The sequence below is a fragment of the Petaurus breviceps genome, unplaced genomic scaffold (genome assembly GCF_028583685.1).
Source record: "Petaurus breviceps papuanus isolate PSGF00001 unplaced genomic scaffold, PetGlider_PUasm1.0 90591, whole genome shotgun sequence".
Classification (NCBI taxonomy): Eukaryota; Metazoa; Chordata; class Mammalia; order Diprotodontia; family Petauridae; genus Petaurus; species Petaurus breviceps.
In genome coordinates, this window is record NW_027187280.1 from 1,226,980 (window position 1) to 1,251,795 (window position 24,816).

At 39.7% G+C, this 24,816-nt stretch overlaps 1 protein-coding gene across 3 annotated transcripts in view; it reads right to left on the minus strand.

The window, feature by feature from the left end:
• CTNNBL1 (catenin beta like 1) overlaps positions 1-12,555 on the minus strand; it is a 210,358-nt gene extending 197,803 nt beyond the window's left edge. For all 3 annotated transcript variants that reach the window (XM_069063520.1, XM_069063519.1, XM_069063518.1), the window contains exon 1: positions 12,399-12,555. In XM_069063520.1, coding sequence (XP_068919621.1) covers positions 12,399-12,428 — 30 coding nt within the window. In that variant the 5' untranslated portion in view covers positions 12,429-12,555. The remainder of the gene's footprint in view (positions 1-12,398) is intronic.
• Positions 12,556-24,816: the final 12,261 nt, after the last annotated feature.

Sequence of the window (24,816 nt, forward strand, 5' to 3'; positions counted from 1 at the left end):
CAAGATTTCACATGTATAATTGGTATCACTGCTTGCCTTCTCAGTTAAGTAGGGAGGGAGAGAATTTGGACCTCAAAAATTTTTTTTAAAGAATATTGAAGGGGCAGCTAGGTGGTGTAGTGAATAGAGCACTGGCCCTGGAGTCAGGAGGACCTGGGTTTGGATCCGGCCTCAGACACTTAACACCCCCCAAATAAAACCACCAAAAACTAGCCGTGTGACCTTGGGCAAGTCACTTGACCCCAACTGCCCTTCAAAAAGCAAAAAAAAAAAGAATATTGAAAATAATTTTTTAAAGGGTCTAGGGACCCTTTCAGGAGGTCCACATAATCAAAGCCATTTTCATAATAATACTAGGTTTACATTTCTATATGGTAAATATCAAAACATTTAAAATACATAAACAAAAATTCTTGGGGGGGAAATCCTCAATAATTTTTAAATGCATAAATGGCTCTGAAGATCAAAAATCTTACAACTACTGTGCTACAGTTTTCCTCCTATTAGTTGTCTCCAATTTATCCTGTACATATCTTGTTTGTACATAACTGTCTTCGTGTTATCTCCCCAGTAAATCTGACTCTGAACTTTCTGCCAGAGCCCAGTTGGAGAAAACGGCTGGGTTATATATGGTCCTGTTTTGAGTTCTCTTGACTCTTGCTACTTTCTTGGAGGTACTAAATGTTGTGTTATTCCAAGATCTCAGGGACAGGAGACCAAAATTTTTTAGGGCACCCAAAACAATCTAATCTGGAGAAAAGTTCTTTGCCTTCCTGGTCTACACTGTGCAGCTTCCTGACCTGAATATGGGTTCAATCAACACAACTGTGAGCCTGTCCCTGGTTGGAGCTCAAGGTGATTACTGTTGGACTCAGCCAGTTCTCAGGTACAGAGCAATATAACTATAGGCTTCACTTTAGTCTGGGATTCCTGCCCTGGTTATTCCACTACAGATTTCAGAGAGGATGTGGGACTGCCTTTAAGACCTCAATATCCATCAGCAAGCATTATCTATACAATCAGGAGTGAAGCAAGGATACTCATCACCTCTATTATTCAATACTGTATTAGAAATGTTAGCTATAGCAAAGAGACAAAAAAGAAATCAAGGGGATTAGACTACGCAATGAGAAAACAAAACTATCACTCTGTGCAGATAATATGTTATACTTAAAGAATCCTAGAGAATTAACTAAACCTTAACAATTTAATAATTAACAACTTTAGCAAAGTTGCAGGATACAAAATAAACCCACATAAATAATCAGCATTTTTATATATTACCAAAAAAGTCCAGCAGGAAGAGCTCAAAAGAGAAATTCCACTTAAAATAACTGCAGACAAAATAAAATATTTGGGAGTTTACCTGCCAAGTCAAACACAAGAACTATATGAACATAATTACTAAACACTTTTCATACAAATAAAGTCAAATCTAAACAATTGGAAAAATAAGAATTGCTTGTGGGTAGACCAAGTCAATATAATAAAAATGACAATTCTATCTAAATTCACCTATTTATTCAGTGCCATACCAATTAAACTACCAAAAAATTATTTTATAGAGCTAGAAAAAATAACAAAATTCACTTGGAAGAAAAAAGGTTAAGGATATCAAGGGAGTCAATGAAAAAAATGCAAAGGAAAGTAGTCTAGCTATACCAGTTTTTTACAATCTAATATTGGCTAAGAAATATAGTGGTGGGTCAGTGGAATAGATAAGGTACACATTGCACTATAGTAAATAACCACAGTAATCTACTATCTGAAAAATCCAAAGATACAAGTTTTAGGAACAAAAGCTCATTATTTGACAAAAACTGCTTGGGAAAACTGGAAAACAGTATGGCAGAAACTATACTAGGCACAGACTGACATTTAACACTATATACCAAGATGAGGTCAAAATGCATATATGATTTATTCATAAAGGGTGATACCATAAACAATTAGAAGAGCAAGGAATATTAGTTTACTAGTCAGATCTATAGAGAAAGAACGAATTTATATAATAAATATATTATATATATAATAAAAGCAAGTTTACTAGTCAGATCTATAGAGAAGTAAAGAATTTATGACCAGACGAGAGAACATTATGAAATGCAAAATGAGTAATTTTGATTACTCATTATTAAATTACATAATTTATATAAAATATATAATTTAAATTAAAAAGATTTTGTACAAACAAAATTTAACACAACCAAGATTAAAAGGAAAGCAGAAAACTGGTGGGAAATTTTTGCAACAAATATCTCTGATAAAGTCCTCATTTCTCAAATATATAGAGAACAGAGTCAAATTTATAAAAAAATACAAGTCATTTACCAACCAATAAAGGTGAAAGGATATGGACAAGCAGTGTTCAGACAAAGAAATCAAAACTATCTATAGTAATAAAAAAATGTTCTAAATCACTACTGATCAGAGAAATGCAAATTAAAACAACTCTTAAGTACCACCTCATACTCATCAAAGTAGCTGATATGACAAAAACGGAAAATGTTGGATGTTGGAGGAGATATGGGAAAACTGGGGCACTAATGCACTGCTGGTAAAGTTGGGAACTGATCCAACCATTCTGGAGAGCAATTTGGAGTTACACCTAAAGGCGAGAAAACTGTATACCCTTTGATCCAGCAATATCACTGTTAGGTCTGTATCATAAAGACATCACCAAAAAAAAAAAAAGGAAAAGGAGCTGCTTTTTTCGTGGTGGCTAAAAATTAGAAATCAAAGGGATGCCCATCAATCAAGGAATGGCTAAACAAGCTGTGGTATATGATTGTTAATGGAATGTTACTGTACTTTAAGAAATGAACAGCAGGATGATTTCAGAAAAACCAGTTAAGATTTACATGAACTGATGTATAGTAAAGTGAACAAAACCAGGAGAATGTTGTACACAGTAACAGCAATACTGTTTGATGAATAACTGTGAATGACTTAGCTATTCTCAGCAATACAATGATCCAAGACAATCACAAAGGACTAATGATGAAGCATACTATATGCCTCCAGAAAAAGAACTGATATTCATTGGATATGGACTGAAGCGTGCTATTTTTCACTTTCTTTCATTTTTTTTCTTTTATTCAGGTCTTCTTATACAAAATGACTTAATATGGAAATGTTTTACATAATTGCACATGTATACCCTACATCTGATTGCTTATCATCTCAGGCAGAGGGGAAGGGGGGAGGAGGGACAGAATTTAGAAACCAAAACTTTAAATGAAAATGTAAAAAAAAAAAATTGGAACTCAAAACTTTAAAAATGTTTAAAAAAACTGTTTTAACATATAATTGGGGGTAAATATTATAAAAATTTTCTTAAAAGACCTCAGTATGGTCTCAAAGTCTGAGTCTCACATCTGCTACTTGTTTCTGCACTTGGCTCATTACCCAGCCTACAATCCATGATCAATCCCTGCCCTAGACCACCACACTTGGGCACAGGTCGCTCCTCCTTAGTCCAAATTGGATCTATGATAAATACTAGGTAGTGAGTGACAGAGCTGCCAGTTAGTACTTGTTCTTCTGTGCCAGTTCTCAGACCTTTTCTTTCCCTGTTGCATAGCCACAGGTAACTCATCATTCAATCCCTGCAATTGAATGCTGTACACAGTCATACCTTGGCTAGACCCTATTTGAAGTATTCAGAAATATCTCTATATTCCTATTGCTGACCTGGCCTGGAGAAATGACTCACTGTGACTTTTTTTTCCCCTTGGATTTTCTGATCAGAACTCAGTCCGGAATTTTTCTAGACCTGTGTGGAGTAGTTGTAGGGCAGAATTCAGTCTGTTTACCATTCTATATATTTTTCAGTTGATAAATTTTGGACCCATATGTAGAGATTTGGACCAACATTAGAATTGGCTCACAGTTCTAAACTGTAAGACTGTTTTGAGTCTTGAATCTACTGTCTAACAACATATATTAACTATACCTTCCAATTTTATGTCTGCTAAACATGTCATTTTTGCCTTCAAATCACTGATCCTGAAAAATCCAGAGCCAAAGACAGATCCTTTGGGAATTCCTCTAGAATATTCCACTCCTTAAGGTTGCTAATGGCCCACTAATGACTTGGCTAAGAGTCTTATCAAGCAGCATCTTAAAAAGAAGCAGGCAATTCATATATGAATAAAGAGTACACAGACCACATATTAAGACTAAAAACTTCCTATGAACTTGCCACCTCAAAATACTGACAAATGGCATTGTAAGTCCAAGAATTTATATATGACCAAAACCACAGATCAGTACAAGTTCAATTTACTTAATAGACCATGCGTCACATGTCAAACACCAAGTAGTGACCACTTATCCAATATATACTGAATTCTTTAATATAAAATTTTTGTGGTTAAGAACTTTTTCCTGCTTCTGTGAAGATGGTATTAATGAGACTACCTGGAATTCATAAACATGCCCATGCAGCAGAACCTCTTTAGACAAAAAACTGCTAGGCACACTTTTGATGAGATATCTAAACCTAAAGGCATCAAAAAGTTCCGTTTCCATACAGTGAAGAGTGTCTTTTTAAAGTCTTTTTCACTACTTCCTAATCACAATGTATTACTCCAAAGTTACATATTCTAACCGTTGCGACAGAATAGTAATATAAGTCAGAGATAGAAGAAGAGAATGTCAGAGTACAATGTGATCTTAAAAGGCATCTAGTCAAACCCTCTTAAAAAGGAAGAAACAGAGGCTGAGAAAAGTTTAGAGACTTACACAAGGTATTACACGTCAGAACCAAGATTTCAACCTAACAACTCTGACCTCAAATCCAGTACTCTTTCTACTAAACTTTTGAGTACTTCTTATCTAATTTAATTCCTATAAGAATTATACCTCAATAATAAAATAAAAGCTTCATCAGAAATGGAATTCAGAAAGCATCCTAGGCATTCCAAAAAGTTCAAAGAATGAGGAAAAGAATTCACACGTATGAAAATAGTTGTAACAGCTATTTTTTTAGTAGCAAAGAATATGAAAACTAATACGGTGCTCATTAACTGGGGAATGGGGAACAAATGATGGCATGTAAATGTAATGGAATACTATTATGCCATAAGAAATGATGGAGACGACTGCACAGTGAAGACAGCAGAACCAGAACTTATACAATACCAACACTGTAAAAACAAACAACTGAAAGTTATAAGAACTTTGATCGATGTAATTACCATCCATGATTCCAAACGATCAATAATGAAAGCAGGCTATGCACCTCCCAACAGAGAAATGACAGACTCTAGGTGCAGAATAAGATATGTACTTTTTGGACAAAGCTGAAATTTGTTTTGATTGTTCATATTTGTTGCAAGGATTTTAGTTTTCTTTTTCTCCCCTAATGGTAGGGGGGAAGGGGGAGAGAAAAACAAATTTTGTTCACTAAAAAATAAAATTTAATCTAAAATAAATTAAATTATGAATATCAGGGATTTATAGAAACATGGTCAGATGTATATGAACTGGTATAGAGTGAAATAAGCAAAACCAACAGAACAATATGCACAAAGACTACCACGGTTTAAATCAGGACCACACAAAATACAGCCCATGGGCCAACTGCAGCCCACCAAAGGATTTCAGGCAGCCTGTCTCTGAGCACTCTCTTCTGTTTGTCATGTGACCCACAGCAAACAACCATAGTCAGGCTGTCTTTAGTTACCTTTACTTGGAAAGTGAGCAGCTAAAAACCTATCTGAAGCCCAAAGAAGCTTAGCCTATTTTATTTTTTGCCCCTACCGATTGTCAAGTTGTGCAGGTCTAGCTTAAATGAAAGGATCACTAAAAACAAGGACCACTTGGAACAGCTTATACTCATGGAAAAAAACTCTTGACTTCACATCAATCTACAAGCATTTTTTTTAATATTTTATTTTTTCCCCAACTACATGTGAAACAATTTTTAACATTCATTGTTTTGGGATTTTTTTCTTATTTTGAGTGCCAAATTCTATCCCTCCTTTCCCTCCCCCAACCTGAGATGGTAAGCAATCTGATATAGGTTATACATGTGCATGAATCATGTAAAACATTTCCATAGCAGTCATTTTGAGGAAGGAAGGAAAGGAGTATGCTATCAGTTCTTTCTCTGGAGGCAGATAGCATTTTTCATCATGAGTCCTTTGGGATTGCCTTGGATCACTGTACTGCTTAAAACAGCTAAGTCTTTCACATTTGTTCATCATACTGTGTACAATATTTTTCTGGTTCTGCTCACTTCACTTTGAATCAGTTCATGTAAGTTTTTCCAGGTTTTTCTGAAATGATTCTGCTCATCATTTCTTAAAGCACAACAACATTCCATTACAATCATATACCACAACTTGTTCAGACATTCCCTGATTGATGGGCATTCCCTCGATTTCTAATCCTTAGCCATCACAAAAAGAGTTGCTATGATTATTTTTTCTACAAGCATTTCTTAAACACCTGTTCTTATCAAGCACTGTGCTACACAAGGATACAAATAAAAAGAATTCAACAATCTCTACTCTTAAAGAGCTTACACTCTAACAGGGGGAAACAACAAGGATATAAAGACAGAGAGTCAGAGGTATGATTATGTACAGAGAATAAATACAAAATACAAAGCAGTTAAATATATGGAAGCTAGGGAAAGAGGACACTAGCTGTTGGAGGCTCAGGAAAGGCTTCAGGTATAAAGCAATACTTGAACAGTATCTTGAAGAAAGGGGCACTATGAGACAGGTGAAGGAGTACATGCCAGGCAGGGGGAGAGATAGTCAACAAATGAAGACAAAAGATGTAATAACATGTGTGAGGAAAAGGGAAAAGGTCAACTGGGTGAATCATCATCACCATCATCATCATAGCTTATAGCGTCTCTATGTCGGGCACTGTGCTAAGTGCTTAACAAAATATTAAGGCAGAGTATAGGAGAGGGAGTAATGCACATTAAGACTGGAAACACAGACTGGGGCCAGCTTATGCAGTTTGTGCCTCCACATCCTAGTTGCCTTCCTTTCTTTGAATTCCATTTCAAATGATAAATTGTTAGCCCCACTTTACAAATGAAGAAACAAAAACACAGAGTTAAGTAAGTAGCATATTCATAGCCACACAAGACTGATTTACTGCAGACGTACTTCTGCAACTAGATCTCAGCTTGACTTCTATCCTCTTTCCATTAAACTGGATACCTTCCATCATTCCTCCCACATGTATCCCCATCCTGCAGTATAACCATGGGTCTACACCATACTGCACATATATGGATGCCTGTCTCCCCCCACTCCTACCTCATCTCTGCCTGTTAAAATTTCTCTATCTCTTCAAACCCAGTTCAGGTGCCACCTCTTCTACAAAGCCTTTCCTGATCACACCAAGTGAAAGTGACTTCTTCTGCCTAAATTAATCACTCATTTATGTGGTGATCCTGTGTCCTTGGATTGTAGCAGTAGAGAAGACAGCAGGGCCCAGAAGTCCTTGGGGAATAAGGGAAAGTCAGATGAAAATGCCTGGAAGGTTCAGAAGATAGAAAGTCCAGTGGACCATAAGGAACAATGGCAGCATGGGAAGTAGAGAACAGCTGTGTACCCTATCAATGGAAGGACTGTAATTAGTAACTCTCTGCTCATGGAAATGGTGTGAATGAGCAGCCATGTTCCTGACCAAAGACTGTTGAAAAGGTGGCAGTAGGCCTGAGAGTCAAAGCAGAGCAGGGTCCTGGGCCCATGCTATCTATATATAGACCCAATGAAGAAACTAGGGTTAATTATTCTAAAGTGTTCTCACCCTCATCAAATTCTCACAGGTATGTATAAACTTAACTATTTATGTATTATGTAGACCATGTAATCTCCCTGTGAGAAGGGACTGTTTTTATTGTCTTTCTATTCCTAAGACCTACCACAGTGCCTTATACTTAGCAATAGTTAAATAAATATGGATTGAACTGAAAAAGGAAAAACGTATGCAAAAATCTCAACTGTCTTCAAGTATCTAAAGAGTTATAATGTAGAAGAAGGATTTGATTTGTTCTTCTTAACCTCAAATAACAGAACTAAAGGCATTATGGTGGTGGAGATTTAGAAAGCATGCTAGACCAGGCATCAGGAGAGACATGGGTCCAGATCCCACTGCTGACCCACAGTGTGACCAGGGGAAAGTCACCTGACCTCACTGAGCCAGTTTCCTTATCAGTAAAATGAAGATAAGCATCAATCTCATAGGGTTGTTGTGAGGATCAAAAGAAGCAACTTTTCTAAAGCATTTTGCAAATCTTGTATGGTCATACCATATAAATGTCAACTGTTATAATACTGAATAATACTGAACAAGTATTTTGTCATTGCCTACTATGCCCAAGTCACTGTGCTAGGCACTGGTGATAAAAAGGAAACAAAAAATAATCCCTGCCTTCAAGCTTATACATGGGTTGGAAATAATAGCAGCAGATTTCCATTCTAGATAAGGAAAAAAAAACCCTAAATATTAAAGCTATCAAAAACTGGAAAGAACAATGACTGAAGAGATGTTTAGTACCCCATCACAGAAAATCTTCATTGAGGAGGCAGAATGATGCTTGTTTGTTGAGGATTCCTGCTCAAATAGAGCTTTAACCAGAAGACATCTGAAATTCTAGAATAGCATGAACTGAATTATCATAGATGAATACTTTTGACTATATCACAGATGTTTAGATTACACGTGAAAGAACCTTAGGACATAGAACATGAAATTAGAGCAAAAAAGGGACTTTAAAACAAAAATTACTGAAGGTTTTATGCAATTAACAATTAATACAGTATACCAGGGTCAACTGTATGTATGCCTCATCTTCCTATTACATCGTAAGCTACAAGAGGACAAGGGTTATATCTTATCTAAACATTCCTCAGCACCTAGTTCTATACTCTGTACATAGCAGGAATTTTAGTAAAAGATTTGTGAGTGAATGAATCCCAGAAATGAAAAGAAACCCTTAAGAGGCCAAGGAGCACAAGCAATGTCTAAAAAGGAATTCCTCTACAATATCCTTGGCAAGTGGTCATCCAGTTTTTCCTTGAATACTTCTAATGAGGTATAACCTACTACTTCCTGAGGTAGCCTATTCCACTATTGGACAGCTTTGCGAAAAAAAATTTTTCTTATAACAAATCAAAATTTGTCTTCCTACAACTCCTACCCATTACTTCTAATTCTACTCTCCTCAGGTCAAGCAGAACAAGTCTAGCTACACTTCCACTGACAGCCCCTCAAACAACTGAAGGTGATTATTATGATCCCCAGATCTTTTCATAGACTAATCATTCCCATTTCCATCAACTTGTATGCCATGGTCTCTAGCCCCCTTCCTTTTCTGCATGCTCCAGATTGACAATAACCCTCCTAAAATGTGATACCCAAAATTAAACAAGATACCACAGATTTAAACTTAGGTCAAAATAAAGTGAAACTATCAGTTTTTCCAACACAATTCTTCTAGTACAATCCATGACTACATTACTTTTTTGTCTGTCACCCTGATCACAGAGCTTGCAGAACACTAAGACCCTAAGTTTTTTTTCATGTGATCCACTGTCTTGCCATTCCTCTCCAATCTTCCATTGAGGATGGTGATTTTTTTTTTAATTCAAGTCTAGGATCATAATTTTACCTCCAGTACTTTCATCTTATTAGATTCAGACCACCATTCTAGCCTGTTACACTGCTGCATTCTATCTTCCAAACTATTCTCTTTCCCAATTTTGTGTCATCTGTAAATTAGAAAGGGATACTACCTACCTATGCCTTCACTCAGATCACTGATGAAAATGTAAAAGTATAGGTACAAGGGCAGATCCCTAAATTCCATTAGAGACTGCCCTCCAAGCTGACATCAGCCAATTAACAACTGAATCTCCAGTCATTCTACCAATCTCATTTATGCTACAAATATAGTTTCACCTTTCCTAAGGCTTCTGATACACTGAGAGTAAAAAAAGAAGAAAAGGATGCACATGTGCAAAAATACTTATGACAGCTCTTCTTGTGGTAGTAAAAGTGGAAAATGAGGGGATGCCCATCAACTGGGGGATGGCTGAATTAATTATGGTATATGATTGTAATGAAATACTATTGTACTGTCAGAAATGAGGAGACAGTTTCAGAGATTCTGGGAATATCTGTACGAACCGATGTAGAGTGAAGTGAGCAGAACCAGGAGAACAATTTATACAATAGCAGCACCACTGTAAAGACAAACAGCTTTGAATGATCTCGAACTCTGATCAATGCAAGTATCAACCAGGACTCTAGAGGTCTAATGAAGCAAGCTACCCACCTCCTGGTGATGGACTCAAGAGTACAGGATGAGATATCATTGATATCACTGACATGGTCAGTGTGGGAATTGGTTTTGCTTGATTATGTGTATTTGTTACAAGGATTTTGTTTTTCTTTTTTTCCCATGGAGGAAGGAGAGAAAACATTTATATTCTAACTGGGAAGGGAGGAGAGATACAAATGTACACAGATAAATTATAAAATAATCACAGAGGGCGCTAACAACTAGAGAAGAGGGAGGATCGGAAAAGACTTCATGTAGAAAGTGCTCTCTGTGCTGTACTCTAAAAGAGGCCAGGGACTCACTGAGGCAGAGAGGAAAAAAATACATTTCAGACATGTGAGACAACTTGTGCAAAGACACAGAGCTGATAGATGGAATGTTGCGAACAGAGTATTAGCCAGCAGGAGTATGTGACTGAACTGGAGTGTGTGAAAGAAAGGAATTTAAAACACTAATAGAAAGATGGGTGGCAGGTACACAATGAAAGGCTTTAAATGTCAAGCAAAGGGACTTATATTTTATTCTAGAGACTAAAGAAAGCGACTAAAGATTTTTGAATAGGATAATGACATGGTCAGAGGTGTGTTTCAGAAAAATCAATTTGGGAGGAGTATAAAGGATGGACTAAAAAGGCTAGTGGCAGGGAGATCACACAGATGGTTAATCCAACAGTCTCTTTTATAGGTGCTGAACCATACTGGGAGCTATGTGAGGGGAGAGATATGGATGTATTTGAATCAACAGTCAACAAATGCCTACTTTATTCCAGACTCCGCGCTAAGCCCTGAAGATACAAAGAGAAACATGAGCATACACATTATTTATAAAGTAAATACGAGGTAACGGAGGGGAGGGGGAAATCAAGTAAGGTCTCATGTTAGGAGGTAGTGTTCCAGCCAAGTTGGAAAGGAAATGTGATTTTAAGAGACAGAGGTGAGGAGGGAGTGGTCCCTACAAAGGCACACAGTCAGAAGATGGACTGTCCTGTAAGAAACAGAAAGGCCATTTTGAAGTCAACATAAGATTCAGAAAGAGAAATAATGTGTACTAAGTCTGGAAAAGTAGGTTTGAGTCATTATGAAGGACTTCAAAATGCGAAAGCAAGTCACTTTGTATTTTAAGGCCAGAAGAAGCCACCTGAAGCTTCCTGAGCAGAAGAGTGGCATGTTCAGACTCATGCTTTAGGAATAGCACTGGCAGTTTTCTGAGCTGTACTGGAAAGGAGAAAGACTGGGTACGAGAAGACCATTTTAGGAGGTTATGTGAATAGTCCACTTCGGAGGTGATGAGGGCTTGAAACTAGGATAGCCATGGGAGGGTGTGTGTTGGGGGGGGGGGGGGTGGTAAGAATGGACAGGATTTCCCATCTAACCGTATTCAGGGGCTGAAGGACTGAAGTCAGGATGCCTCCAAGGCTGTAAAGCTGAGTGACTGGAAAGATGGTGGTACCTTCAATAGAAATTTTAAAGTTTGGTAGAGGGATGGGTCTGAGACTTGTGGAGTTTGAAATGTCTACTGGACATCCAAGTAGAAGTCATAACTGAAAGGGACTTTCTAAGATATCAAGATAACATATCATACAATGTCAAAGTTCTAAGGGACCCTATGAGCCAGAAAGTCAGAGTAGGAGGAACCCACCTAGCCCGACCTTCTCGTTTTACTGGGGGTGGGGAGGAAACTGAGGCGAGGAGAGGGGAAGTGAATGGCTCAAGGTCACACATCTTGTAAAGTTGCACAACTAGAACTTGAGTGCACATCTTCTGGCTTTAAATTCAGGTCTCTTTCCACTTCGTAACTACAGACAGCATGGCCTCTTCTGGGGAACTTCCAGCGCAAAAGATGAGCCAGTCCTCTGAGGGCCTGGCGTGGGGCAGAAGGGCCGGGAACCTCAGGGAAAGGCCCCCTCTGCGCTTGCGCCGGGTGTGAGGGTAGGGAACCTCAGGGAGAGGGAGTGTTCAGCACAGGGTCCCAGACCCCCCTCGGGTGCAAGGGTCAGGCCGCGGGGGCCTCCTCCTAGACGAGAGAGGAAAACCCACCGGCCCGCCCCTCACCCAAAGTCCTCTCGGAGGCCACCTCTCACCTGGTAGTTTAGCAGCTCGCCTACGTCCATAATTTCCGAGACCCACCGCCGCTTCAACGCTCAACGTTAGTTCCTGATTCCTCTTCCGCCGCTGCCTCCGGGGCCACACTGCCGCAAAGCACGCCGCCACCGCACCGCGGCTTGAAGACTAGGAAAGGCGGCGTGCCACACTGCAGTAAAAGGAAGCCCCGCCGGAAAGTGCCTCCTTTTTTTTTTTTTTTACGACAGCGTTGCTGTTTTTGACCTACTGCTCCACTCTGGGAGGGAAAGGAGACCCTGCGGAGGAACAATCTTTTGAGCTTCTCACTAGCTTTTGTAGGCTAAAAATAATTAGTGTTCTTTCCGAAGTTGGGATAAGAGATATTTCTGTTGAAGGCCCAATTGTGAAGATCTTAAAATGCTAAACAGTTATTGGTGGGTGTAACTAACCCTTCATCTGGTGCCCACCGCCCCTGCAGGCTTGCTTCACACTTCTCTCTTTCGAGTGTTTTGTATCCTGTATGTAACGCGGGGCGTCCACCGCTGGCGGGCAAGCCAGCCCAAGGGAAGCAGCGGAGCCCCCCGAGGGAGAGGGGGGGGAGCCCAAGATCTCGAACCCAAGAGCATAGCAGTGCTTCCAGCCCACAATGGGAAGCATAGCCAAACGGTCCCTCTCATTCCTCACGTAGGGCGTTCCATTTTCCCACTCTCTGGCACAGGCTGTACCCCATGACTGGCATGCTCACCCTCACCTCTGCCTAAGAGAGTCATCGGACACCAACCCCAATGGAGATACTGCCTGGCAACTTCTGCAAATGCTACGGCCCCTGAAGACCCAGAAAGCAAAGTTCTTACCACCAAAGTCCTTGACACTGTCGTATATTCTCTGTATGAACAAAGCATTGATTAAGTGTCTACTATATGCCCACCACTGTGCTAAGCAGAAACTGATATGATTTTGATCAGTAGAAATGACATTCGAGAAGGAGCAGTCAGGACTTCTTTGTCCCCGCACCCGAAGGACTGTGAGACTCGTCCATTCCACTTGGACCTGTAACCTTCCGCGAGAGTTGTCTCTCCTCTTAGAAGGGGAGCTCTTTTGAGAGCTGGAGCTGACTTTTCTATTTGTTTCCCCAGCATGTAGGACAGTGCTTTGCATATAGTAAGCATACTTAATACTTTATTTGTTGGTTCATTCTAACCAAATTGTTCTTCCTATTCCTCACACAGGCTGTTCCATGGCCCACTTTGCGCCTTGGCACAAGCTGTCCCCTATACTTGGCGTGCTCACCTTCACCTCTGCCTCTTTGAACAACTAACTAGCTTCTACCAAAAGTTATTCTGTGTTATTCTGTGAAATATAAGATCCTTAAAGGTAGGGACCTTTTTCATTTTTGTCTTTGTATCCTCAACACTTGGCTTAGTGCCTGGCGTAGTTTTTAATAAATAACCACTTGCTCTCAGACTCTGTTGGAGACAGCCCAGGACCCTGAGCCTAAGAGCCTCAGGAATAGTTGTGCCTCTAGACCCACAGCCTGGCTTTCTTTCCAGCTCCAGAAGCCATCATCCAATGAAACAATCCCTGTGGATAGAACCTAGCAACTGCCTCTCAGATGATGCTTACCTGCTTCTCGGCAGCCACAGCTCCTGAAAACCTAGACTCAAGTTAATAAGCATTTATCATTGCCAGACACTTATATTTATTAATGCCAGGCTGGAGATAGAAAGACAAAGAAAATTCTCACTGCTCTCAAGGAGCTCACAGTCGAATGGGGAAGACAGACTGCAAACAGCAATATATAGTGGATAAACTGGAGATGATATTGGGGGAAGGCACTGGCATTAAGGGGGATCAGGAAAGGCTTCTTGCAAAAGATGAGATGTTAGCAGAGACCTGAAGAAATTGGGAAGAGAAAATGCTCACCAAAGCCTTTGGCACTGTCAGATGGTTCAACATGATAAAAAATATTTTTTTTTCAGTGAAAATTATATTAAAGAAAATGCATTACCATCTACTTTGTCATTGCACCCTAAGGACTGGGGGAACCTTTTCATATGATTTGCTGCTGAAGCCCCCTATATTTGTTATCTCCACCCTTTCGAGTATGAACTTCTTGAGGTAAGGGTCTGTCTTACTTTTCTATTTGTATCCCCACCTCTTAGAGCAGCACTAACCACAGGAGTCAGGAAGACCTGAGTTCAAATCCAACCTCAACCACTTACTAGTGGTATGACCCTGTGCATGTCATTTAATCTTTTGCTACCTCAGTTTCTTCAACTGTAAAATAGGGATCATAATAGCACCTACCTCACAGGGTTGTTGGAACAACTTAGATAATATCTGTACAGCACTTAGCATGTCTGGCACATAGTAGGTGCTTGACCCTGACCCTTGTGGAACTCACGGTCTATGGGGGGGGGGGGGAAGACTCAAATACTGTCATCTATAAAACACAATATAACATGATAAATGCATTAGAGATGTAGAAACAAAATTTAATGCAAGCCATGGGAGGAAAAGTCACTCCCAACAAAGGAGGGTCATGTAAGATTTTCTGTAGGTAATGGCATCTGAATTGGCCTTTAAGTGATGAGCAGGAATCCAGTAGGCAGAGAGAGGAGAAAGGACTTTCCAGGGGTAAGAAACAGTCACAGTAAAGACAGAAAAGGACAGAGAATACTCAGGTTGGGGGAGACAGGGAGTGGTAGAGTTTAACAGCACAGAATGAATGAAGAGGAATGATATATGATATGAGATATGACTGGAAAAGTAAGATGGGTTGAGATCGTTGACAGGCCTTCAGTACCAGGCTGTGGAGGCTCACCTTTACTTGGTACAGTTGAGGGAGCCACTGAAGCATGGTACAAGAGAAAGGGCATTGGATATAGAGTCAGAGGTCCTGGGTTTGAATCCTGACTGCCTTTTTACTACCTGTGTAACCTTGGGCAAGTCATTTCTCTTCTATGGGTCTCAGTTTCCTTAACTATCAAATTAGGAGGTGAAAACAGATGACCTCCATGCTCTAAATTCATGCCCTTAAGTTTTTTGAGCTGAGGCATGAGATAATCAGATCTATATATATATAGACACACTTTTTAGATGATACTCTTCATCTAGGTAAGGCCGTACACTAAGTTCAGGGAATAAAAGAGGTATGAAAAGTGTTTTCTGCTATCCAAGATCTCATGGTGTAGTTAGAAAAATAGGATATACAAATTCTTAAATAAGGATCTAAGGTAGCATTACTAAATGGCAAAAGAGAGATGTATACAATAAATTCTATGGAAGAAGAGATCATTTTAAGGTTGGTGTAGTCAGGGAAGGCTTCATGGAAGAGACAAGACTAGAGCTTAGCCTTAAAGGAAGAGAAATATAAGTAGAGAGAACAGGAGACCTGCCAATGTACCCTAAGGACCTTCGGGCTTTGTCATCTATCCATTGTATCCTTAGAACTAAACTCAGTTCTTCCCTCCAGAAACATAAGTGGCACATAACAGAGACTGCCACCCACTCCTTGTCATGCATCCTGGGCTCCTGAGCCTCACTCAAACTGCATTAAGACACTGATGCAGAACAAAATGAGACAAATCAAAAGACCAACATACTCAATGACTACAATAATGTTAATAAAAAAATCATAAGCATTTATTAAGTACCTACTGTTTATTGAGCACTGTGCTAAGTCCTGCAGATTCAAAGAAAAAATAGAAATAGTCACAAACATTAAAAGACATCAGAATTCAGTCTAAATAAAGTACCTAATTTTGGTACCAGAAAATTAATCATGAAATTCACTTCCCTCCTTTACATAGAGACAGTGGTCTGTGGGTTTGAATTGTTGCATGTGTTGTCAGAGATAGTCCCCATATTGTAGGGATGTTCTTTTGGGAGGAGGAAATTAGGGACTTAACTTTTTTTTGTTACTAAAGAAGGTTCTATGGTGGGGGTGAGGTCTATTGGGCAGTGACAGTATAAAGAAAAATATCACTACGCAAGTATCGATAAGATCTTTTATTTTTAAGGGGGAAAAAAATCTGTTAGACTTAAGTCAGGAGATCTGGGAGTTCACATTCTTGCCCTGACACCTGCTAGCTGTACAAACATGAGCAAATTACTTATCCTCTCTGAGCCTTGGGTTCCTTATATGTAAAATGAGAAAAATATTATCTATACCTCAGTTATAGGGAAAGTGCTTTGAGAACCTTAAAGTGATAGAGAAATATGTATTCTCAATGAGTCTAGATGCAAACCAGTTAAAAGCTTATGCTGAAACCTTGGTTATTTTTCTACAGTGTGACAGGATACCTGGGTTCAAATGCTGGCTCTGCTACTTACTAATTCTGCAACCTCAGATGCAATCATTTACCTTCTCTGAGCCTTCATTTCTTCATCTGTAAAAAGAGGTTAGACTAAATAATCTCTAAAGCCCTTTCCACCTCTAAATCCTAGGACCCTGTGTTTCTTCTCAAAATGGGCTTTTGAAGTATGTTTTAAACACTCTAAGTGCTAAATCAAATGTAAGCTATTCTCCAGTAGGATACAAGCTCTCTGAGGGCAGGAACTGTTTCATTTTTATCTCTGAATACTCAAAAGCATAGTTGCCTTGAATGTAGGAAACACTGCCATCCTTCAATAAACATGTATTAAGTACCGCCTGTGTACCAGGCACTGTACTAAGCACTGAGAATACAAAGAGAGGCAAAAGACAGTCCCTGACCTCAAGAAGCTTACAACCTAATGAAGGAGACAACATGCAAACAAATGCATGAAAGCAAGCTCTGGGCAGGATAAATAGGAAGTAATTAAAAGAAGGAAGTCCCTAGAGTTAAGAAGGTCTGGCTAAGGCCTCTTGTCAAAGGTGGAATTTGAGTTAGGACCAAAATGAAGCCAGTGAGGTCACTAGTCAGAGATGAAGAGGGAGAACCTTCCAGGCATTCAAGACAGCTACGGGAACGTCTGGAGCTAGAGCTGGAGTGTCTTGTTCTTGGAACAGCCAAGAGGCCAGTGTCACTGGACACAATAAATACTTAACGTTCACAAATTATCATTTTAATTAAAAGGTATATAGGGCTTAGAGCTAGAAGACACCCTAGAGATCACTAAGCCCAACTTCTTTATTTTACAAAGAGGGACATTGAGGTCCAGAGAGGGGAAGTGACTTAGGCACGGTCACACAGCTGGTTATGATAAAGCTGAGACTCCTGGTCTAGTGTTCTTCCCACTGTACTACAGCTGTCATTCATTTTGATCCAGAATTCTATGGTAATTATAATAACAATAATAATAATAACTTAGACCACACTTTCCATTACACTGTCAGGTTTAAAAAGAACTTTTCTCACAACAACCCAATAAGATTTCAAGTGTTATTATCTCCATTTTCTAGTTGAGGAAATGGAGACTCAGAGAGGTTACCTGATTTACCCAAGGTTACACGTGGCAGAGCTTGATTCTGAATTCAGGTCTCCTAATTCCAGGATGAGTGCTTTTACCACTGCATCACACAAGGAGTTGTGGTAATGGGTATTATATGTTTCTGATGATCCAGACAGCTCAACAGGCTAAAAATTCACTAAGTATCCTTGAGATGGTCTCTGAAGAACCATAGCTATTTTCGTGTTTTTGTGGCTCACGACCCCAAGATTGTGAGGCTTCTTGAGAGGCCATGGGTATTGATAGCCATGAGCAGAAAAAAAGCATACACAATAACTCGAAGGTTAGAAACTCTGCGCTCATGTTGCATGGAATTGCCCCTTTGCTCTGTTCACATAAACATCTGTAGATTACAGATCCTGAGATCCTCCTACTGAATTCTCTTTGTCCTCGTTATTTAAATTTGCCAAACTTCTAGTGCTGCTGGTGACTTTTTGTGTGCCCTCACGAGAAGTTCCTTCACAATTCTGGGGTTCAGTTCCTTTGACTGAAAAATGAAGGATTGTACTAGGTTCTTAAATTACCTTCCAGCTCAGACATTCCCTCTTCTTTATCATCATCTTAGATAACATTTATATGGCACTTCAGGGTTTGCAGAGCACTTTATATACTTTATCTCATTTGATTTCATAATGACTTTGGTAGCCTAAAGGTTTATTTCCTAGATCTTTACAGGATTTAGTTGCTCTTCTCAATGTATAATGAGGGTGCTCTGCTTCTGGGAAAGATATTCTACATTCCCCTACCATGAAGGGAATGTGGTTTTTCTATTAGCTGTGTCTTTAAAACTCATCTTTAAAATTACCAGACACGGTCAGTCTTGCTCTCTCTTTCTAGCTGCATCCAGAAAGGGTGAAGTTCATCCACACCAGGGGACCATGACCTGAACTAGAAAGGAGAAAAAACTATTTTCTCCTCCCCACTTTTATTCTTTGTGGCCCTGAGAAATGTGCTTAAGAGTTTTGGTCCATTTCATTGTCCTTTTCAATTCTAAGTACAGTCAGTGGATTCCCTAGTCCCAGGATCCTCAATAACCTCAGAAAGCATTCCAGGCCAGATGTAGAGCCAGCCAGCCCAGCATGGAAGCTCTGAGAAGCCAGGGAATCTGAAACTTAAGGGAGAAATCTTAGTGAACTTGGTGAAGTTATATAGGAATTAGCTAAAATAAACTTAATCCCCTTCTCCTTCCAAACAATAAAGTGGAGGTAGGAGAGGAGAGGTTATGCTACCAGATGTTAGGGATGATATTTGTTCTTGCTATACCTTTGAAGTAAATATTTCTTTGGAAAAATTAATCCAGCTATGACTAAATAGTAATGGAGTGCAGGATCTCCCTAAAATTGGAGGGTGGGGGGAACACTATCATTAGGGGCTGGAGCCAATGGCTGAGACTGGTTCACCTTGAGGGTATGAGAGAATCCTGGTGAAATATGACTTTCAGAAAGTATGGGCCAAGAGGGCCACTGTTACATATATCTGTCGGGTATTGTTGTTTGTCCTTTGTTCTCAAAGAGGACCATGACATCAGGAAGGTGATACCATGACTTTCAAGTGAATTGGATCCAAGTTGAGGATAACTGTGCAAAGTCACCAACCTCACTCTCTCCTCCAGAGCCATCTAGGTCCAGTGGCAAGATATAGATCAGGACAACTGGAGATGGCCCCATCTCTCTGGTGTCCTGGTCAGAAATAACATATTCACCTTGACTGGGAGCATGCCGACAATGATGTGATTATTAAGCCCAGGGAAGGTGTTTTGCTGCTGGCCAGGACACAGCTATTTGGTATTTGGTAAGATGTTACCCTTCACACATGCCCACTTGCAAGGGATCCCATAAGCGTTTTATCATTTCAAAATCTTTCTGCCTCCCTTTGAGAAGGCAGAAGGGTTTATTAGAAAGAGGGCTGGGAATGGAGTCAGGAAGCCCTGGATTTTAATCCAACCTCTAATATTTACTAGCTAAGGAACCACAGGCAAGTCTTTTTCTCTCTCTGAACCTTAACTGCTAAATGGAGATAATATTAATTGTAGCAACTCCCTCACAGGATTGTTCTGAGAATCTGATGAGATAATGAGAATTTTGCAGACCTTCAAATATTACAATTTAATAATCTGTTCAGATCTCTTTATTCCTCTCCAGACTTTCTCTCCATGCCATAGAAATTTCTTCAGCTGGAAGCTCACTCCAGCCCTGGGTTTTGAGCATTAAAAAGTACCCTAGGCCCCTGCAATCCTCCCCTGATGACCTGTTTCTCAGAACCTCCATTTTAAGGAGGTTGCAGGTAGGGGTGTTCGAGGCCAATTGAGATGATTGTTCAATTTTCAGTGTGAACATTTACGCCACAGAAATATCCAAATATTACAAGTCAGGCCTTACTTTATGGTTTTAATGATTGTCTAGACTTAAGAAAGTGATGGAAAAAATTTTAATAATACAAATTAAACATGTCATGTATATGATTTCCTTTGGGTCCCCGCCCCACCAGCAAGTTGTTGAATATTTACTACTATACTCTTGGCAGGCCAACCACTTCTTTAGTTCTCTTCAGGTTGTATTCTCTGGACTTTCTCTCCCATTCCCTCCACCCCTCCCCAATCCAGTTGGGCACCTTCCTCTCTTCTTTCCTCTCCCTCTCAGCTTCCTTTTATGTGTTACCTTCTTCCATTAGAATGTCAATTTTCTGAGCAGAAACTGTCTTTATTTCTGTTTGTATGTATAGCCCCAGTACTTAGCACAGCGCCAGACACCCACTATAAGCACTAATAATTGTTGTTGACTTGACTTGTTGACACATAAAGATTGGGCTTCTTACACAATCACAGAGAACAACAAAATCTGTAGGTGAAAGGGCTCTCACCATCCATACCAGAAAGGAGACCCCCTAAAACACACCTGACAAATGATCAACTAGCTTCTGCTTGAAACAACCACCTCTTGAAGCAACCTATTATTCCATTTGTCAACAGTTGTAATTCTTGGGCCTAAATTGGCCCCTTGGCAGGTTCTACCCATCGCTCCTGATTCTGTCCCCTAGGACCAAACAGAACAAGTCTAATCCCTCTTTCACATGTTGGCCCTTCAAACACTTGTTTGTGTTGTTGTTGTTTGGTTTTCCCAAGGGTTTCATAGCGGAGGCAAGATTTCAAATGTTTTTTTTTTTTACCATTAAAGAGGAAAAATGTTTTCAATTACATTAAAATCATCCCCATAAATACAAATAAGTGATGTACTAATTATAAACTTTATTATCCATTATTTAAACTGGTACAGAAAGGACTTATACTTGCTATTTAGTAGTCTAGGGAAAAGAAAAGGGAATAAATATTTATGTAGTGCCTATTATAGCCATGCACTGTGCTAAGCACTTTTAACAAGTATTATCTCATTTGATCCTGACGACAACCTTGCAAGGTAAGTGCTATTATAATCCCCATTTTGCAGTTGAGGAAACTGAGGTTAAAAGAGGTTAAGTGACTTGCCCAGGGTCACACAGCTAATAAGTGTTTGAGGCTGTATTTGAACTTGGGTCTTTCTGACTCTAGCACTCTCTTGACTATGATACCAGGTTGCTTAGTCTAGCTTAAATTAGTCTCATCTCCAAGTACTTGTTAAACCTCACCACTCATATATCCCGTTCCCCTCCCTCCACTACCCTCAAGCCTAAGAGATCCAAAATTGAACACATCGTCTTCCCTCCTAAATCTTTCTCTCCTCCTGGCTTCCCTATCATTTTCTCTAATGACCCAACCTAGAAACCATAGAAAATCTTTGATTCCTCTACCTCCCTCACTCTATAAAAACAAGTAGGATGGAGACAGGTGTCCTCCTGACTCCAAGCCCAATACTCCATCCACTATGTTATGCTGCCTCTAGACTCAGGTCCAGATCCTTTACGACCTTTCTATTGCAATAGACTTGATTTTTTTCTCTTTTTGAATTAAATTTTATTTTTTTTTAATGAACAGAATAAATTTTTCCTCCCTCCTCATTGCCTAGCACTGGAAGAAAAAAATCCACAGTAATAAATATGCCTTGATAAATTACACAAATTCCTGCATTGGACATGTCTAAAATATGTGTGTGTGCATAATATTATATATTATACATATTTGTATGTGTATATAGATAAGCAAATAGTAGAACCATAATGCAATAGATTGTCAGAACTGTTGTGCTTTTCAGAAAGTAATGGTTATATTGATTTGGTTATCAATTAGTAAGTAAGAAATGGAAAGGATGGAGGAGGCTGTGCTTCCTGAGGCATGGCTGATGAGGAGAGTCCCTAGTCCAGCCTTGTGGTCAAGGTAAGGGTTGGCAGAACTCTGACTCCAGATATTTTCACTGGCTGTCCTCCATGCCTCCAATGTTCTCCTGCCTCACTTCTATCTCCTGACTTCTTTTAAGACTCAGACCAAATTCTACCTTCTGCCAGAGGTCTTTCTTGATCCCACTCACTGCCAGTGCCTTCCCTTTGATATTAAGTTCCATTTACACTGTCTATCTTGTATGCACAAATTTTGGCATGTTGTCCCCCCCATTAGAATGTGAGCTCCTTGAGGATGAAGACTGGTTTTGTCCTTCATTGCATCTCAAGTGCTTAGAACAGTGCCTGCCACATAGCACTTAATAAATGCTTGCTGACTAACTTGACTGGTTAGAGGGCAGTGAGGCACTTTTGAGAGACTCACCCTTAAATCACCAGCCAGGTCAGAACTGTCCCAAGAATCATTTAAGTAGATGGTATCCTACAAGGTGGGAGTCTCAGTTGGGATCTTTTGATTCTGAACTGGTGGCCCCCAGGAGGAAGAATGGCAGGACAGGTGATAATGATAATTATAATAAGGGTGGGCAGGCTTACAGTCAAGGTGCCACTCACCAGAATCCCTCTCTCTCTTCTACTTCGATTAGAATCCTGGGAAGATTATACATTTCACCATGCAATCACACCAAAGCAAGACTCCCACTTCATTGACATTTATTTATTTATTTATTTACTTTTTTCTTTAGGAGTGTCTATTCAACAGAAAGCAACACAACACAGGACAGTCTTCTTGAGAATAGCATTACAAACTTTGCAGTGATAACAACAGTGGCAACTATTTGCAACTAAGAAAATCACAGGTACAGAAAAGCACATAGAGTGTACTTTTACCTATCTCTGTTCCATCTCAGTCCAGACCTTGGATTCCAGGCCATTATCTTTTTTTTAAAAGATACATATTGTTATCTTTTGTTTTTTCATCACCTACCCATTATATTTCTCCCCCATCCCTCCCAGAGAGCCTCCTTTATGACAAATAATTTTAAAAGAGAAAAAAACAGTTCAGCAAAACTAATCAACACATCAACTAAGTCTTAACATTATATAGACTATCTCACACCCTGGTGCCCTACCTCTGCAAAGAAAGAAGGGGGGATATCCATCTCTTCTTTGGGGCCAAACTTGATCATTATACTTCCATAGTATTCAGTTTCATTTATTTTGCTGTTGTGGTTCTTTCCATTTATATTCTTGTAATCATTGTGCCAATTATTTTTCCAGTCCTGATTATTCCACTTTGTATCAGTTCATATATCTTCCTTTGCTTTTCTGTATTCATCATGCTCATTGTTTCATATATTATATATTTACATAGGTACACATACATATTTGTACATATAAACATATGTGTATATACATATATATGTAGTCCCATTTCCATATATTCATGTACCACAACTCATTTAGACATTTCCATGTCAATGAGCATCTGCTTGATTTTCAGTTTCTTGTACTACAAAAAGTACTGCTACAGGGGTGGAGTCAAGATGGCAGAGTAGAAACAGGACTTCTGTGGGTTCCGGCTTCCACCTCCCCCAATTAATGTAAAAGGGGACTCTGAACAAACTTTGGAGCTACAGAACCCACAAAATAACACAGAGAAGCTAACCTCCCACTGAGGACAGCCAGACAGGCTGGCAGGAATCAGCCAGCATAGGGTGCTGGGAGCCAACCCCAGCCCCTTAGGAGCCAGAGGTTTTAACGCTAGGGCAGGCCTGACCAACCACCAGCTGGAGGGACAACCAACACCAGCAGCTGTGGCAGTTTCCAGAATGATCAACACATAGATGCTAAGGACAAAGTGAGAGATCAGTGCAGTGTGGACTTTGGGATCCAGTAGTTGGGAGTACAGTTGGCCTTTAACCCCGGGGCAACAAGCCGATGAGGTGCACAGTGGTGCAGCCACCCCCACTTGGCAGCTTCAGCTCCTGGCCTGCAGAGCATAGGGGGACCAAACGACCAGTCTGAGGGGTAATCGCTCTTGCTTTAACCTGGTTGGATCTGGATTGTGGTCTAGGGGGAGATCCTGGAGTGTGTGACCAGCTTGCAATAGCATGTGGAAGCTTCAGAGAGGGAACCCAACTAATACCTTTGTCAGCTGAGAAAACCCCAACATTTGGGATGAAACTCCCGTTTGGTGGCAGAGTCCTACTGTGGCAAAAAGCTCAGGGGTCAAGTGATTGAGTGGTGACATGAGCAGGTAAAGAAAGCAAAATAAACAATGCAACTCAACTTTACACTCCTATTTTGGGGACAAAAAGGATCAAAGCATGGAACAGGAGGAAGACAGTGAATTCAGAACTCTTTCACCAAAAGCTTCCAAGAAAAATATGAACTGATTACAGGCCATAGAGGAGCTTAAGAAGCAAATAAGAGAAGTGGAAGAAAAATTGGGAAGAGAAATGAGAATGATGCAAGAAAATTATGAAATGAGAGTCAAAAACAGCCTGATTGAGGAAAATAATACCTTAAAAAATAGACAAACTCAAATGGCAAAAGAGGCTCAAAAAGCCAATGAGGAGAAAAATGCCTTAAAAAGCTGAATTTAGCAGATGGAAAAAGAATCTCAAAAGCTCACTGAAGAGAATCATTCCTTCAGAATTAGATTGGAGCAAATGGAAGCTAATGACTTTATCAGAAATCACGATGCTGTTAAACAGATCCAAATATATGAAAGAATAA